Genomic DNA, 14145 nt, shown 5'->3' with positions numbered 1-14145 from the left:
TTTGATTATTCTAATGAATTTTTAAAACTAAGACTTTCTAGGTCAAAACCAGGTCAGGGAGGTCATGAGGGTGGTGTCGCTTGAGTCTTCTTTTGACTCTAGTCCGAGGGTCAGCATTGACCACAGCTGGTTGTCTGGCTTCCAAGAAATCAAAACCGATTCAAAAAAAACATTTGAACAAATCCTCAAAAGTATGCAATGCCGATAAATTTAGGTTTAGAGTGGACCAAAGTTCATAAGATATGGCAAGTGTTGGGATTTTCTACGCTCTTAAAGATTAATATTGGCGCCTAGTTATTTATATGGCCAATAAAGGCATTCTTAGTTATAACACTTGGCCTAAATATAAGCTTTCTCCGAAGAGCAACAGTAAGGATTAACTTATTATTTATACCAATAATGTGTCACTTGGAATGACATTATCTTGGTCGGACCCTGTGCTCACACCGCTATCAAAAGCTATCTTGAGCACCGACCATTAAGTCAATCGGTATGTTCAACCTAGCTAAGTCTAAATTGAAATCCGTAATCAGTTCGATTGGAACCTCGCACCCGTGCGAATCGATGGAACGTGCGATGTGCATCTCGCTACTGTTGTTAGCCATTGGGTTCACCTCCGTTATATCCATTTCCGGCCAACCGGCGGGCAGGATAATTAATGGCACTACGGTAGATATTGCCCGTCATCCATATCTTGTCTCCCTTCGCTATCGCCGGGATGAGGAGTCCAGCTACAAGCACGAATGTGCCGGTGTCATCATCTCGGAGCAGGCATTGATCACCAGTGCTCAGTGCCTCTATGGCTTGCCAGAGGAAACTAAACTGCTGGCTGTGGCCGGAGCAAACACCCGCAGTGGAACCGATGGATTTATTTATCCAGTAGCCAATTGGACCCATCATCCGAACTACGATCCCGTGACAGTTGACAATGATATAGGTGTCCTCCTCCTGGACACACCCCTCAACCTCACGCATTTCGGAATAAGCTCAATTGGTATCCGCCCGGAGCGTCCTGCAGTGGGTAGACTGGCCACTGTAGCCGGATGGGGCTACAGGGAGGAGTGGGGACCCTCCAGCTACAAACTGGAGCAGACCGAAGTTCCACTGGTTAGCTCAGAGCAGTGCACTCAAATCTACGGCGCTGGCGAGGTCACCGAGCGGATGATCTGTGCGGGATTCGTAGCTCAAGGAGGCAGTGACGCCTGTCAAGGTGACACCGGTGGCCCCCTGGTCATCGATGGTCAGCTGGTGGGCCTGGTGTCCTGGGGACGTGGATGTGCCCGACCCAACTACCCCACCGTCTACTGCTACGTGGCCAGCTTTGTGGATTGGATCGAGGAAACCATAGCAGCTGCTCGAGGGCAATAAACATAGGCATTTTCATGCCAATCGATACGCTATCTTCAAGTGGTTATTGCCGGATAGAGCTACCTAATTTAATAATAAAACCGTAATCAAACAAACTATATACTACGTTATCGTCTGCATTTGCCATTTCTTACGCAATTTGAAGATATAAAAGGTTTTGAGTCGCGGCTAGTTAAAAGACGTTTGAATGGTAATTTGACTTAATATTATTACAGAAAGTCGATTTTGCCCACACTCTCTTTATCCGCAACGGTCTCCACCAGCCAATCGTGAACATCCGGTACGGAGCAATAGACTCCGGGGTATTTCTCACGGGCACATCCCGTTCCCCAGGACACAATGCCCAGGAGTGTGTTGTTGTAGACCAGCGGACCACCGGAATCTGCCTGGCATGCATCCTTTCCACCTCCGGGGACTCCGGCGCAAAGCATACGACTGGTCAGCATAATGGAATAGGCCCTCTTGCAGTTCGAGTTGTCCACCACATTTACGCTGACCTCCTGCAGAACGTCGGAGATGGTTCCACCTTCGCTGGTGTTTCCCCAGCCCGTCACGGTAACGGGTGTATCATGATCGGGCCGCTCCTTGGCCAACTCAATTGGCTGCACTGCGTCGTTGAACTTGAAATCCCCATCCAGGATCAGAATTGCCGCATCGTAGTCCTGGTTCAGAGTGCGGTACTTGGGATGAATGATGAACTCGCGGACGGCCAACTCCTGCTGCGGACCTGTGGGGAACAAGATGTTCGAGGAACCAGCCACAATGGTAAGGTTTTCCGGTCCGCTCAACGTGTTCACACAATGGGCAGCACTGATGATCTGGTTTGATCTGTAAATGGTGCCTCCGCATCGGTGATTTCCTCTGTACCTCATCGAGATCTGATGCGGATAGTTGGTGATGTTCGTGTCCTGTCCACCTACAATGCGTCCATCGAGCTTCGGTACTTGAACCTCTTCGCTCCGGTTGATAGGATCTGCCAGGCAGCAGCCCACTCCGAGCACCAGAAACACAACCAAAATCCGTGACATTTTCGAGCAACTGAACGACAAAGTAGCGCTATGTGTACATTTATAGAATACTCGTATCCTTATCTATCAACTGTAGATTGGGATTGGATTGCCGATTACTTGGTAATCTAATGATAGTTTACGTAATCAAGAAACAGACAAGAACCATGGCTAGTCATAAATCTTGGCCACAATTCTTTCGGGCGTTTTTCCCAGATTACGTTTCTGGTCTATCCATGAGTGGTGACCTTGCAAGTTGGTTTCGGTAAGTCAATAAACCCATCATTGATTATCTCGCTTTTCTAACTAGCTTTTACTAACTATCGCTATTTAAGTATGTCCATATTTGGTGATTTGGTAAATTTATTTCTACCCAAAAGCAGGCTACACCTTCTTTCTTTTTATATAAAATATTTATTATTTTACATAAGTATAACATTATTACGATAGCTTAAGTATAATACATTTACACTGACACTAACACTAAGATTGCACATTTCCGGCCCAAGACTGCTGACATTTATCACAATACGCATCCGTTACGATACTAAACGATATATAATGTTGATTGATTGCACTTACATTTCTTAGGGCGTGGGTTCGATTCCTTCTTCTATTTTGATATACTGTTGGTACCTGCACTTTGCGTATTGGATGCAGTTCCCCAGGGTTTCACGTTCCTAAGTACTAAAGATTATCAGCTAGCTTAGATGTATTAAAATTGCACCTTGTGGTTTGGCAAGAATCTCTAAGTTATTGCACTGATTGTTACTATTGCGTTTCTTAAGTCTTAAAAAGTAAGTCTTTCGTCATTTTTTCATATTGCACGACCCTAGAAACTATTTATGCATTCGGCTATGCTTATTTTAACTCTTCCTAATCATCTTGTAGAGCACGGAGTGCGTTTCTATGCTCTCTGCCCCGGACTCCCACATGTCCTCCGCGTTGGTCTCCTCGTCCGTTTCCGAAGATCCACAGCAGGTGCTTCGTCCCCGTCCATTTTCATCCGAGGAGTACGATGACATTGTGGTGGTGCTGCCCCGCACGTTTCGCTCCTGGGAATTCGTTTCGGAATGGGAACGGGTCAGAGTTTTATCAGATTCCGCATCGCTGAGATCACAAGCAACGACTGCGTTGTTTTCCGGCGATCGACGACTGTGGCCCGGAGAGACCATGTGCTCGAGGTCCTCGAACCGATTGTCATTCGGACCGCTTTCCTCCTCATTGTCCTCGATGGTGTCCACCCGAATGATCTGTCCGCGCCCACACGGCATCTTGAAATTATACCGATCGTAGACATTTCGCTTGTACAGCTCCGTGGAATCGGTGCTCATGTATCCGCTGTCCAGTTGACCAAAGCGTTGCTCGTAATACGTCTGGCTACCCGGTTGTCCCATACCAGCGGACTGAGCTGCATCTTCGATAATGGAGGCAATGCCGTCATCCTCGAGGAATCCGGCAGCATTTTTGCTACCATATGTAGGTGCTGGACTTTGGCTGGGACTAAACTTGTTGGCAGCCATGGTGACAAACTTTCGCCACGCATTCTTCAGGTCCTTGGCTTTTTTGGCGCGATCCTTTAGTCCAATGGCAATCTGCATTCCAGCCGTGAGCTGGGCTTGTTCGATTTCGCAGCGATACACAGTTTGAACGTTTCCGCCGGAACTAGCATTTCCGGAACTACTTGCCGCTCGCTGGGGATAGGCAATGCCCACTGGAACTCCGGCGTTCCTGTACATCTCCTTTGTGCGCTCAGAAAGATGACTGCTACTCCGATTCGAGCGGGAGCTTATGGACAGCGCATCGAACTGGGCCACATCCACCTCCTTTAGGTTCTTATTGCTGCCACCGAATTCTGGCTCGGGGGCAACGTCCTTTGGGTAATCCGGACCAGCTTTTGAAACCTCCTCCCGCTGACTTTTCCGTCGATTGAGATACTTCGTCAGACTGTAGTCATTGCGCAGGCTGTTGATCTTTTTGTTGTAAATCCCTTCGTAGTCCTCTTCCGGTATCTTAGCATTGATTTTGGGGGATCTGGAACGCTTTGCATGAGTTCTCTCTTCGGTGGTTGCCGATATAGCACTGGACATGGTATTATTGCAGGAGTTCTCGAACTCCGAGGTGCCTGTGATCTCACTGTGCAGGCTGTAGGCATCTTCATCTGGTGCCTGATGTTCCGATGAGTTTGGGGGAGGAGGTGGTAGTGGTCTTTTGCTTTGCACCAACGGTGGACAGTAATGCTGATTGACCTTTGGTCGAGAAGGAGGAGCTTTATCCGCCGGCTTCGGTGATGAAATCGTAATTGTGGTCTTGTTTACTTTTGTGATGTCCATCACTGAGTGGGTTGGTGAGGTCTCCATCAGACGCTGGCGACGAGAGTGCTTGGCCTCCAGGGTGAGAATACGCCCCTCCTCTTCCGGTGTTTGTGCAACCTTCTTCTCGTACTTGGTGCTCTCCTGGGCGATTAAAGGCGACTCATAGATCTCTCTCAAGTTCCTAAATGAGTTGCTGGATCGGAGGATGAAGGAAGCGGTCCTTGGTTTAATGCCCTGGTTGGGTGCAGGACTGATTTGTCGACTCAAATCCGGCAGAGAACTGATCTGGCTGAAGTCCGAGTCGACTGGCTTATGCCCATCCCAAGCTGAAATGTCGCAGAAGCTCTGCTTCTTGGGCTTGCGATCCAGGGTATCCGGCTCGAATTGATCGCTATCCGTTCGCTCCAGATCGGAAGGGGGTTCATGTTCCACCTCGATGGTCATGCTTCCCCGAAAGGGCGTGTCATATTTGATTCGAGCTGCCGCCTCCTTCTGCCTTTGTTGCTGTCCAGGATGTGGATGCTGGTGCTTTGCAGCCAGACGCTTCTTCATCTCGCCCTCCTTGCGAAATCCGTCCATACGATCGTAAACGGTGTGACTGATCTCCATCTCCTCCTCGAGCGGCAAAGCGGTACTCAAGCTTGGACTCAATTGGGAACTGACATCGGATGACGGTGAACTGGACGAGTGGGAACTCTTGCGTTTGCTGGGTTCCAGACGTTCAAGACTATCCGTTTCGTAGTCCACGATCAGATACTGCGGCGATTTCCTTCTATAAATCGGGGAATCGGGTTGGAACTGTTTAAGAGATTTACGGCTGAGGGAGCTGTAATCCGGAGTGGGCACCGATGGTATGCTACTCTGCGTACTGCTATATATGTCTTTGATTCGTTTCTCTATGGTGCTATCGTAATCGGGCGTTGGAATATGCGCTGCAAACTCGCGCTTCAAGGAATCGTAGATGACCTCCGCCGGTTTCATGTTCCTCAGCATGTTGTAGTGCTGCCGATCGAAGGAGGTGAGCGAGGTGGGTGTGGAGTTGGCGGCAGCGAACTGATCCAGAACCTCGCTACGCTTCTTCATCGATTTGGAGCGACTGGAGGCGCTGCGCAATGAGGCCGCAGGTGAGTCTGCCAGCATGAACTTGGGATTATTGTAGATTTCCCCGCCGGTCTCAGCAAATCCATAAACATTGGCGGCCACGGAAAAGGCAGAGAATCCCTCATAAGTGCTACCCACGTTTGTCTTCGGATTGGGTGACTGTTCTGGACTGCTCTTTCCGGTGCTTCGGCTAGAGTGTGGACCCGAAGACGCTGGAGAAGATGACTTTCCATTACCTTCATCTGCTTTTGATTTCTGCATTGGAGGCGGTGGTGGTCGCTCCTTGGGCGCGCTTATCTCCTTTCTCAATGAGCCCTTGTTGGGAGATCCGGATGATGGCTTCTTTGCTGTCGGTGAAGCAGGTCTGTCGAGCGTCTTCTGTGCCGGAGTCGCATCCGAGTTGGGTACACTTTGCAGCCACTGCTCGATGCTGTTCCGCTTGTCGCCCATTCCCTTTCCCGCCAGACTCTGCTGCAGCGGAATATTGAACATGGTGGGCGAACTGGAACTGGACTCCGGGTGCTGCTCCTCCGGAATTATGTTCAGAGAGGGTTGGTAACGCTTTGAGGCCATTTTGTACTTGGCAATGGCGATGACCTCGCGAATCTTCTGCAGGAACTCAATGGCAGCTTGAGGCGGTTCCTGAAAAGTTGTTAAAAAAACAACGGGTATGCAATAAATCATTATTAATAATTTTCACCAAGTTCTTTAAGGTTTCAATTATTTTTAACCCTCAAAATTAAATATTTTCATGTATTTTTAAAGTAATACATACCGCTAGTAGATGAGGCTCAAAATAAGCGGGATTAAAGTAGAGCTTCTTGCGCACATTGCCACTGACCATGGCACGCAAATTCTCCAGCTTCTCCTCGCTCATGAGTTCATCGATTACGGCCACATTTTCAGCGGGCAGACACTCGTTGTCCTGCAGGAAGTCATCCACATCCATTGCGGCATTATCTGTTCCACCCGACGGTTTCGGCGACTTACTGAGCTGTGGATGCACCAGCACAGATGTCTATAAATTATAGTTCTGAATATTTCATCAATCAGAATTATATAGCCAACCCACCTTGATCTTTTCCTCCATTTCGCACTCAGAATTCGAATTTGAAATATCGCTGGCAAAACCGGAATTGTGTTCTCGTTCACTCAATTGTGGAAAATGCTGCAGCAAGGGATTATTTTTCACAATGCCCATATCCTCCTTTAAACTGCCGATACTCGTACGTGTATTGGACTCATTTCCATTCCCCAGACCCATGCTATTGGAGGAGTATATACTACCCACTCGGCTAAAGGGTGCTCCATACGTAACCTGATCATTCTTAGGGTAATTGATGTCGTTTGTCAGATTGTCGAGGGAATGACGAGAGCTGTGCCGCTTTCGTTTCTTCATGTAAAGATATAGAAACACTGAGGCCACATAGATGAGACCCAAGAGCAGACTGCAGATCCCAATGACCACGTACTCCCGCATGGTCATGCCATCCGAAGTGGAGGCCAAAGTGGTGGAGTTGGCTGGTTGGAAAAAGACCTCGGGGACATCTGTGTAACGAGGTTAGGATAAGATTGGATTTCTTTGATATTATTCATTAATAATACTCACTGTGAGCATATTTCACAGGACTGCCATTCACTCTAAAGGCTACACACGGTGAGTGGACATTCCTGGGCGGCATAAGGGGCTCACCCTTGACGTGACTGCTGGCATTCAGGGCCACCGTCATGTCGCGACACACCAGATGCACCACAATCAGGCGACCCTGCATCTTCTGGCGCAGATCAGCTTCACCCAGCCACAGGAGGAAGCTGCGTCCCTCATCGCGGAACATGCGAAACGGGTAGTCGGTGTCTATGGGGTTCCGCAGATCCGACCAGCCATTGGAACCCAGGTACTGGGCTCCGGTTACCGCGCAAACGGGTGTGTGAATGCCTAAAAAGTTTAAAATGACAGTAAATGCCATTTATGAGCCAAAAGAATACACAAACTTTCACAAATTTACCCCAACTGTTTACTTGATAAAATTTACAACTATATTGATCAATAAAACTTATTTAAAAATTGGTATTTAACAGTAATTAGAAACCAGTTGTATGTAATTTATTGATTATTATTTCTTAAGATCGAGTATCTTTCAAATTGTGAATATAAAGGAGTAATATCTGAGATACTACAATTATTATAGCAACTGAAATGTAGTATTGTGATCTCTAGCTACTTACTGGCAAAGCTGATCTCCCTGCTGGGATAGATGATCTGACCCTTGAGCGGCAGGAAGACAAAGGGTATCTTTTCCGAGGAGGAACCACTCACGAATGGCGACAGGGAGCACTCTGTAACAATGAGCGGAAAAATGGGAAGCGATTAGGTGCTGGAGGTTGTGGGAAAGTACGTTCAAATGGCAGCGATAACGATCGACGCTTATCAATTACGAGTCGGAATTGGTAGTGAAACTACATATCTGTGCTGTTGTTTTTCCGGCCAGCCCAGCTCTTACTTTCGGTCCGACTTGGAGTCCGATTCCAAGTCCAATTCCAATTCCAATTCCGACTCCGACTCCATTTCCGATCTTCGGGTCGGATTCCAAGCCTGTGTGTTAGAGTTAGACCCCGAAATGGCAGCGGTCTCAGATTGTTTATGTTGGCAGACGACGGGCGAAAGTTTCCTTTCATTCATTAGCAGCGGGGAAACAAGCGATTTGTTCAATAATAATAACATTTTTTTTTTTTTTCATTCTGCAGCCCTGCACAATTTCAGTGGCGCTTATTACAGCATTTCTTTCATTCGGCTGGGCTTTTTTTTCGATTTTTTCTCCACTTTTTTAGTTGGGCAACCATTGTGCTCGGATATGACAAAACAATGGATGGATGGATGGATAGTGTCTCACATGTGGGAGCGACTCCCACCGCGAAATGGAGCACACAATTTGGTTTTGGAATCGTTGGATGGCTTCCGCAATGCACACTCACCATGGATGTCGTCCACGCAAATGCCAAGATCCTCGCGATAGGCCCGCTGATAGGGAAGACATCGACAGGTGCACCCAGTCTCGCCGCTCGCATCCCCGTTCGCCACTTGACCGCGACCCTTCTGCAACTTGAGGCGACGGGTCAGGAGCTCCATTTGACCGCCGCCCAAAGACGAGGTCGCCGGATTGAGTCCATCTATGGGGATTGGTGGATTTTCTCGGATTATGACAGGCACACATTACCATGCTAATCTCTCGCTTACCGTTGCCTTGACTGCTTCCATCGCCGGTCGAACGCACCAGCGACGCTGTGCCACTTGAGAGTCCGATGCAGGTGTCCGCGTTGCAGGCGCTGCTTAAACCTGCGCGGAGAAAACATTAAGATGGATTGAGTCGGGACTTCACAACATCTTCAACCGATTGACGGCTAATCAGACCCAACCGGACCGGACCGGGCCGGGCCACCCTTACTGGCAAAATTAATGCTGCTGTCAGCGGATCAGCCACGAAAAACCGACGTATTATCCAGTCGAAGAAGCCACATGCCAAGTCAACTGGCCAATGACAGTGACACTGGCACTGCGATCGGAAAAATACGCAAGACTCTCCAATACGCTTACCATATATGAGCAAAATAATAAAGTCGGAAAATGTGGCTATAAATTGCTCTTGAAAATAACATTTTTATTAAGCAAAGGAAAGTTAAACATTTTATAGATCATCTATCGCCATAATAACGGTGTGTTCCGTTCTAAAGTAAAATATATTCTTAATTTAAAACATTGCTTAAATAGCCACATAAATTTAGAAGTGGATGAGTCGAATTCTAGCTAAGCTAATGTGAAAACATTCAATGAATGAATCAATGAATTCGAGACCGTTGTTCTTTGATATTCCAGCTATTTCCAAGTGGTTAACTCACCGCTCGTGTGGAAGGTATCGCCGTCGTGCTGTCGTGTCAGATTGATGAGCTGCCCGTTGGTCTGCTGCAGTTCCTCGAGCAGCAAGCTGGCCGGCATCAGTGGCTCCTCGGCGAGATCTTCGCTGGGATAGTGGTTCCTCGCCCTCGGGTGGGCGAGCGGTCGGGCAGCCGAAGTGGGCGTGGCAGGCGGAAGGGTGACGACAGCGAGCAGAAGGAGCAGCGGTAAGGATTGGAGCCGCATCTTAACAGCAACATAGCTGGATGGAACGCACTCTGGGGGATTCGACGTCGCAGCTGCAACTGGTTGAGTGAAGGAGGGTGGGTGGTGGTGGAGTGGAGTAAAAGAAAACAAGCACTAATTAATTAAAAATAAGTCCAAATTCGTAGCTAGCGAAACGAAACCAGCTAGCCAGTTGACATTCTTTGGGGCCCCGCTTAATGAGGCAGAAATTGTTTGGTCCGTTTTGCTGGAAATGCTGAAATGGAGCAACATCTACATCCAGTTGGTGCTAGTTTGCCGGTGGCTAACGGACAACATTTAAACAAATGTTGCAATTAAAACTCGTTCTGGCGGCAAGTGTATACTTATTGGTTGGGACACGGCGAGGAGCTGGCATAATGCTGCACTGGATCAAGTGCGTCGCAGTGGGAAAACTGTATAGCGTTTACCGTTACCAAAAGCCCCGCTGCGGCCGCTGCTGCTGCACTTGGCTCAGAACACCCCGTTTATACCGCTAATCAGTTGCACTTTAGCAGCTGCTTTCGGCCAGGCCAATTTACATAAATATTTCACACACACAGCGCGCGAAGGCACCACAGAAAAATTATTGGGGACTCCTAACTGTTCATATCTACGAGTTCTACTGATCTCAGAAGACTGTGCTTGTTTTTTTTATTTTTTTTGTTCTGTGCTTGGCTTTTTTGGCTCTTCAAAAGAAGAACAAAAGAGACGGTTGCGTAGAGGTAAAGGCATATTATCTGGAGTCATAATGTTCGCGCGAATGAATGAGAGAAGAAAGCGATAAAAAGCAACAGTTGCGGCCTAATTTGAAAGTAAAATTTCTTTACAAAACGCAGTAGAACACAGCAACAAAAACGACGAGCAGCGCAAAAAAGTTCGTTGCCTAAGTCTTTTGATTGAGCAGCGCTGGCATCATAATCGCCATCCATCTACATTGGAGTCTACAAGCTTAGCCAGCTCTAGCTCCATCGCCATCTCCATCTATCACTCGACCTGCTGTACAGTTATGGCATTTAAAAACAAACAACAATAACATTTCCATTATTTCTCTTTCTTTTCCAATATGTTTACGACTTTGCCATAGTTATTCGGATTTGGTTTGATTTTGGGTTATCTAGTCTCGCTTTTCGGCTTGTCTGCATTTTCGAAACGAATTTAATGGCAGTAATGACCTGCTTTTCGCTTTTCCAACTGCAACATCAGCAACGCTCACAGAGCAATACCAACTGAAACTGATGCGATTTTGATGATGCTGGGAAAAAGACAAAAAAAAAAGAAGAAAACTTTTGCTAATTCTGAGATCTGTTATTTGTGGTCTGTAGCCATATGCAGTCGCTGGATTACTTCTCCATGGGGCACCTGTGCAGGGTCTTGACTCTTGCGCACTCGACTAAACTCAATTAACAGGTAATTGAACCCAACTGCATAAATTAGCCATATTCCATCTATTCCATCTCATTTCAGCCCATTGCAGCCCATCATCCGCCGCCATGTACGCGATCATTAATTATTGGGCAACACGAAAGAGCGTGTGCGCATTGTTCTAAGTCTGTGCATAAATTTATCCATAATAAACAAGTGGCAGTTGTCCGAAAGCCTACATGATCGACGCGGAACATACCCTTAAAATTCTGGACTTGACCAACGGAGCGGAAAGTGCACCAAATCCTTAACTGGATTGGATTTGGTGTGCTCGGAAGCGAATTGTGGTTTATTTATTTAGCGAGCAAATATTTATATTCTAAGAAGTTTAGATGAGTTTAAGATGAGTTTTCTTATATTCGCTCCTCTTTATTTAATTTTATATGTAATGAACTAAAACCAAATAAATAAAAACTAATTTGTTCAAGATTTTAGTCACTTTTTGGCAAACGCAACCAGTCAGCTAATGGTTAGTTAATGGCCAACTTATTGTTTACGATTGCTGGTCTAAGCGCAGTTAAGTTAAAAAATAGCATTTTAAAAGGGTTCATTATTAGCCCATTGAAACAGTTAAACTTTCAATGGCTTGCTTTCTAATGCCGGATAAAAATAACTTTCAATTTGTGAAAATCACCCAAGTCATTTAAGCGCTTTTCTAGACCTTAAATGAGTACTATTTTCTAAAACAGTATACTATACTATATTCGAACTGGGCACAAGTTGGTCATACCCCGCAGAAAGCTACGTGCTCTGCAAGGGTGTAGAAATTACCACAACGCATTCTAACCTGGCCATTGCAATTCACATGAACATGCACCGACCATGGCGTTGGAGCTGGAGTTGGCGCTGGCTGCAACTCCAACTCCAAACTCCGGGCACCAGATGATGGGCCCATTGTCTGGCCGGAGCTGCCGCTACACTTCCGAGTGCAGTCGACGTCACACTCGGCGTACTTTTAACACTTAGAACACGCTAGCAGCAGCGGAGCAGCATGAAGGCAGCCGATTAGCTGGAAACTCTGGAGCATCATCCCAGCCATTCCAGCGCAATAACAAATTTCAAATTTATTCCGCTGTTATTTTTATTATTATTATTTTGTGTTAGCGGCTCCCGGCTCCGCAGTCCATTGTGCTGGCCAGAGGAGCGCATCATTTGCTCGCCGCCTTAATGTGCTTTAATACGTACTTAGGCCCGCCAACTTAGGGCCAACTTGGACTTGGCCGGCTGTTCAACGGTTTCGGCCGTTTGTTAAGACCGAATTACGACGGTGCAATGCCCGGCGTTTTGCTTTGGCGTTTTTTTCTAGCCCAAATTACTTTCTCCCGAATAAAAGAAAAAAGATTTTCAATTTGGGAGAGTGCCCATGCCCAGTGACCTAAACTCAATTGGCAATGGTCTGATTAGCCGGAGCCAAGGGCCAAACCAAGCCCTTTATGCCAGCACAAAAACAAAATCTAGATCTGTTCGCGCGATATTCCAATTTTAGTTTCATGTCATTTACTCACATTGCAGAGCCCGGTTGCAGTTCAGGTGAATAAATTAACACCTTTGGCCGTTAATTTTCCCGACAAGGCACAATCAGGACTACTTTTCGCACATAAACTTAAGCGGTTTCTTTTTCGGTTTTAACTTGGTTAACTTGCTTAACTTCACTTTGCATCTGCTGGCATTTTCACACATTTCTTCGGCAGCATTTTCTGCACGTTTTTCAGCATTTTTGAAACATCTTCATCTCGTGGCACACACTAAATAACACATAAACAACCAACTAAACAACTATTGTTTTTAGAAAATTCGCTTCGGTTTCTTTTGTTTTCCTCTGTTTTGGCCGCAAAGAAAGCGAAGGCAGCGGCGGCTTTTCTTCGCGAATGGGGGCTCGTGGGATTTTCCTCGATATCTTTCGAACCGCTAAGACGTCTATCAAGGTCGCCGTCGGTGGAGCGACTGCCAAAGCAATCGCAGCTCAAAGAAACCAAAGCCGAATCCGAACACTGAAGACTGTAGACTGAAGCCTGAAGAAAAGTTCCGGAGAGAGGCGGTGCGCTCTTAAACGAGTTTTCTTTTCTGCTCCACGCTCTTATATCTTGAAAGTATAAGTTCGGTCCGTTTGTGTTTTGACAAATTGTACAACCAAACAGCCGAACAGCCAACTGCTGGCTATAGCTGCGTGTTGTGATGTGTGAAGGCGAAGATCTCTAACTGTAGACTAATTAACAAAGACTGGGACAGGTTCTGCATCGCGCATACGCCGTGTGGCCGGCGGTAGAAATGACAGGAATCCCCAGTACCGTTCGAAGATTCACGCTCCAGTTTGATAAAAGCTGCGGACCAAGAAAAAAGACGTCATTTTTCATTGGTTCAACTCAATTTATGACAATTTACTCGCTTTAGTTGCGCTCGAGTGCAGCTGCACTTCATGGAATCTGCAAGATCTGCAGATTCACGATCTTTAGATCGGAAAAACCATGGATCCGGAGATCCGTGCAGCAGAACAAGTGAAAACTTTCGAAAAGTTCCACGGCAGGTGGAGTTATGGGGCTGCCTCAAATTACACAGCCAATCTGTTTGACATAAGCAAGTTATAACATATATAGTAAGGCGGTCGGGGCAACAAGCCAAAAAGACAATTACCGCAAACGGGTTTCAATTAAAAACAGTTAAGCAGTGGCACAAAACGACAAAAAAAAACAAAAAAAAATATATATAGAAATTTATAGAAATATTGGCATCTCCTTTTGCCGGAGCTGCGTACGTGCAGTTTCCCAGTTGGAGACTGCAAAGCTACGCCAGTCTTCAG

At 46.7% G+C, this 14145-nt stretch overlaps 3 protein-coding genes across 4 annotated transcripts; 1 reads left to right on the top strand and 2 right to left on the bottom strand.

Annotated features, from left to right (window-relative positions):
• Nucleotides 1–513: 513 nt before the first annotated feature.
• LOC6608646 (trypsin eta) lies at nt 514–1466 on the top strand. Its single transcript, XM_002033344.2, has one exon. The coding sequence runs from the start codon at nt 565–567 to the stop codon at nt 1366–1368; it is 804 nt and encodes a 267-aa protein (XP_002033380.2). The 5' UTR covers nt 514–564; the 3' UTR covers nt 1369–1466.
• A 2-nt stretch (nt 1467–1468) lies between these two features.
• Nucleotides 1469–2416, bottom strand: LOC6608645 (trypsin-7). Its single transcript, XM_002033343.2, has one exon. It carries the CDS (start codon nt 2394–2396, stop codon nt 1578–1580), a length of 819 nt encoding a protein of 272 aa, XP_002033379.1. The 5' UTR covers nt 2397–2416; the 3' UTR covers nt 1469–1577.
• A 400-nt stretch (nt 2417–2816) lies between these two features.
• Nucleotides 2817–13247, bottom strand: LOC6608644. 2 transcript variants are annotated; one of them, XM_002033342.2, is made up of 9 exons: nt 12854–13247; nt 9686–9985; nt 9027–9125; nt 8765–8959; nt 8018–8128; nt 7401–7727; nt 6864–7339; nt 6567–6809; nt 2817–6433 (listed from the first exon to the last, which is right to left on the bottom strand). In XM_002033342.2, the coding sequence occupies exons 2-9, from the start codon at nt 9924–9926 to the stop codon at nt 3242–3244; spliced, it is 4884 nt and encodes a 1627-aa protein (XP_002033378.2). In that variant the 5' UTR covers nt 9927–9985; nt 12854–13247; the 3' UTR covers nt 2817–3241. The 2 variants fall into 2 exon arrangements, with proteins under 2 accessions (XP_002033378.2, XP_032572195.1); XM_032716304.1 differs by having other exon boundaries at nt 6567–6785.
• Between the last annotated feature and the right edge of the window lie 898 nt (nt 13248–14145).

This window comes from Drosophila sechellia, chromosome 2R, assembly GCF_004382195.2.
Source record: "Drosophila sechellia strain sech25 chromosome 2R, ASM438219v1, whole genome shotgun sequence".
Taxonomy (NCBI): domain Eukaryota; kingdom Metazoa; phylum Arthropoda; class Insecta; order Diptera; family Drosophilidae; genus Drosophila; species Drosophila sechellia.
The sequence above is the reverse complement of the archived record's forward strand: the minus strand, read 5'-3'. Positions and strand labels throughout refer to the sequence as shown.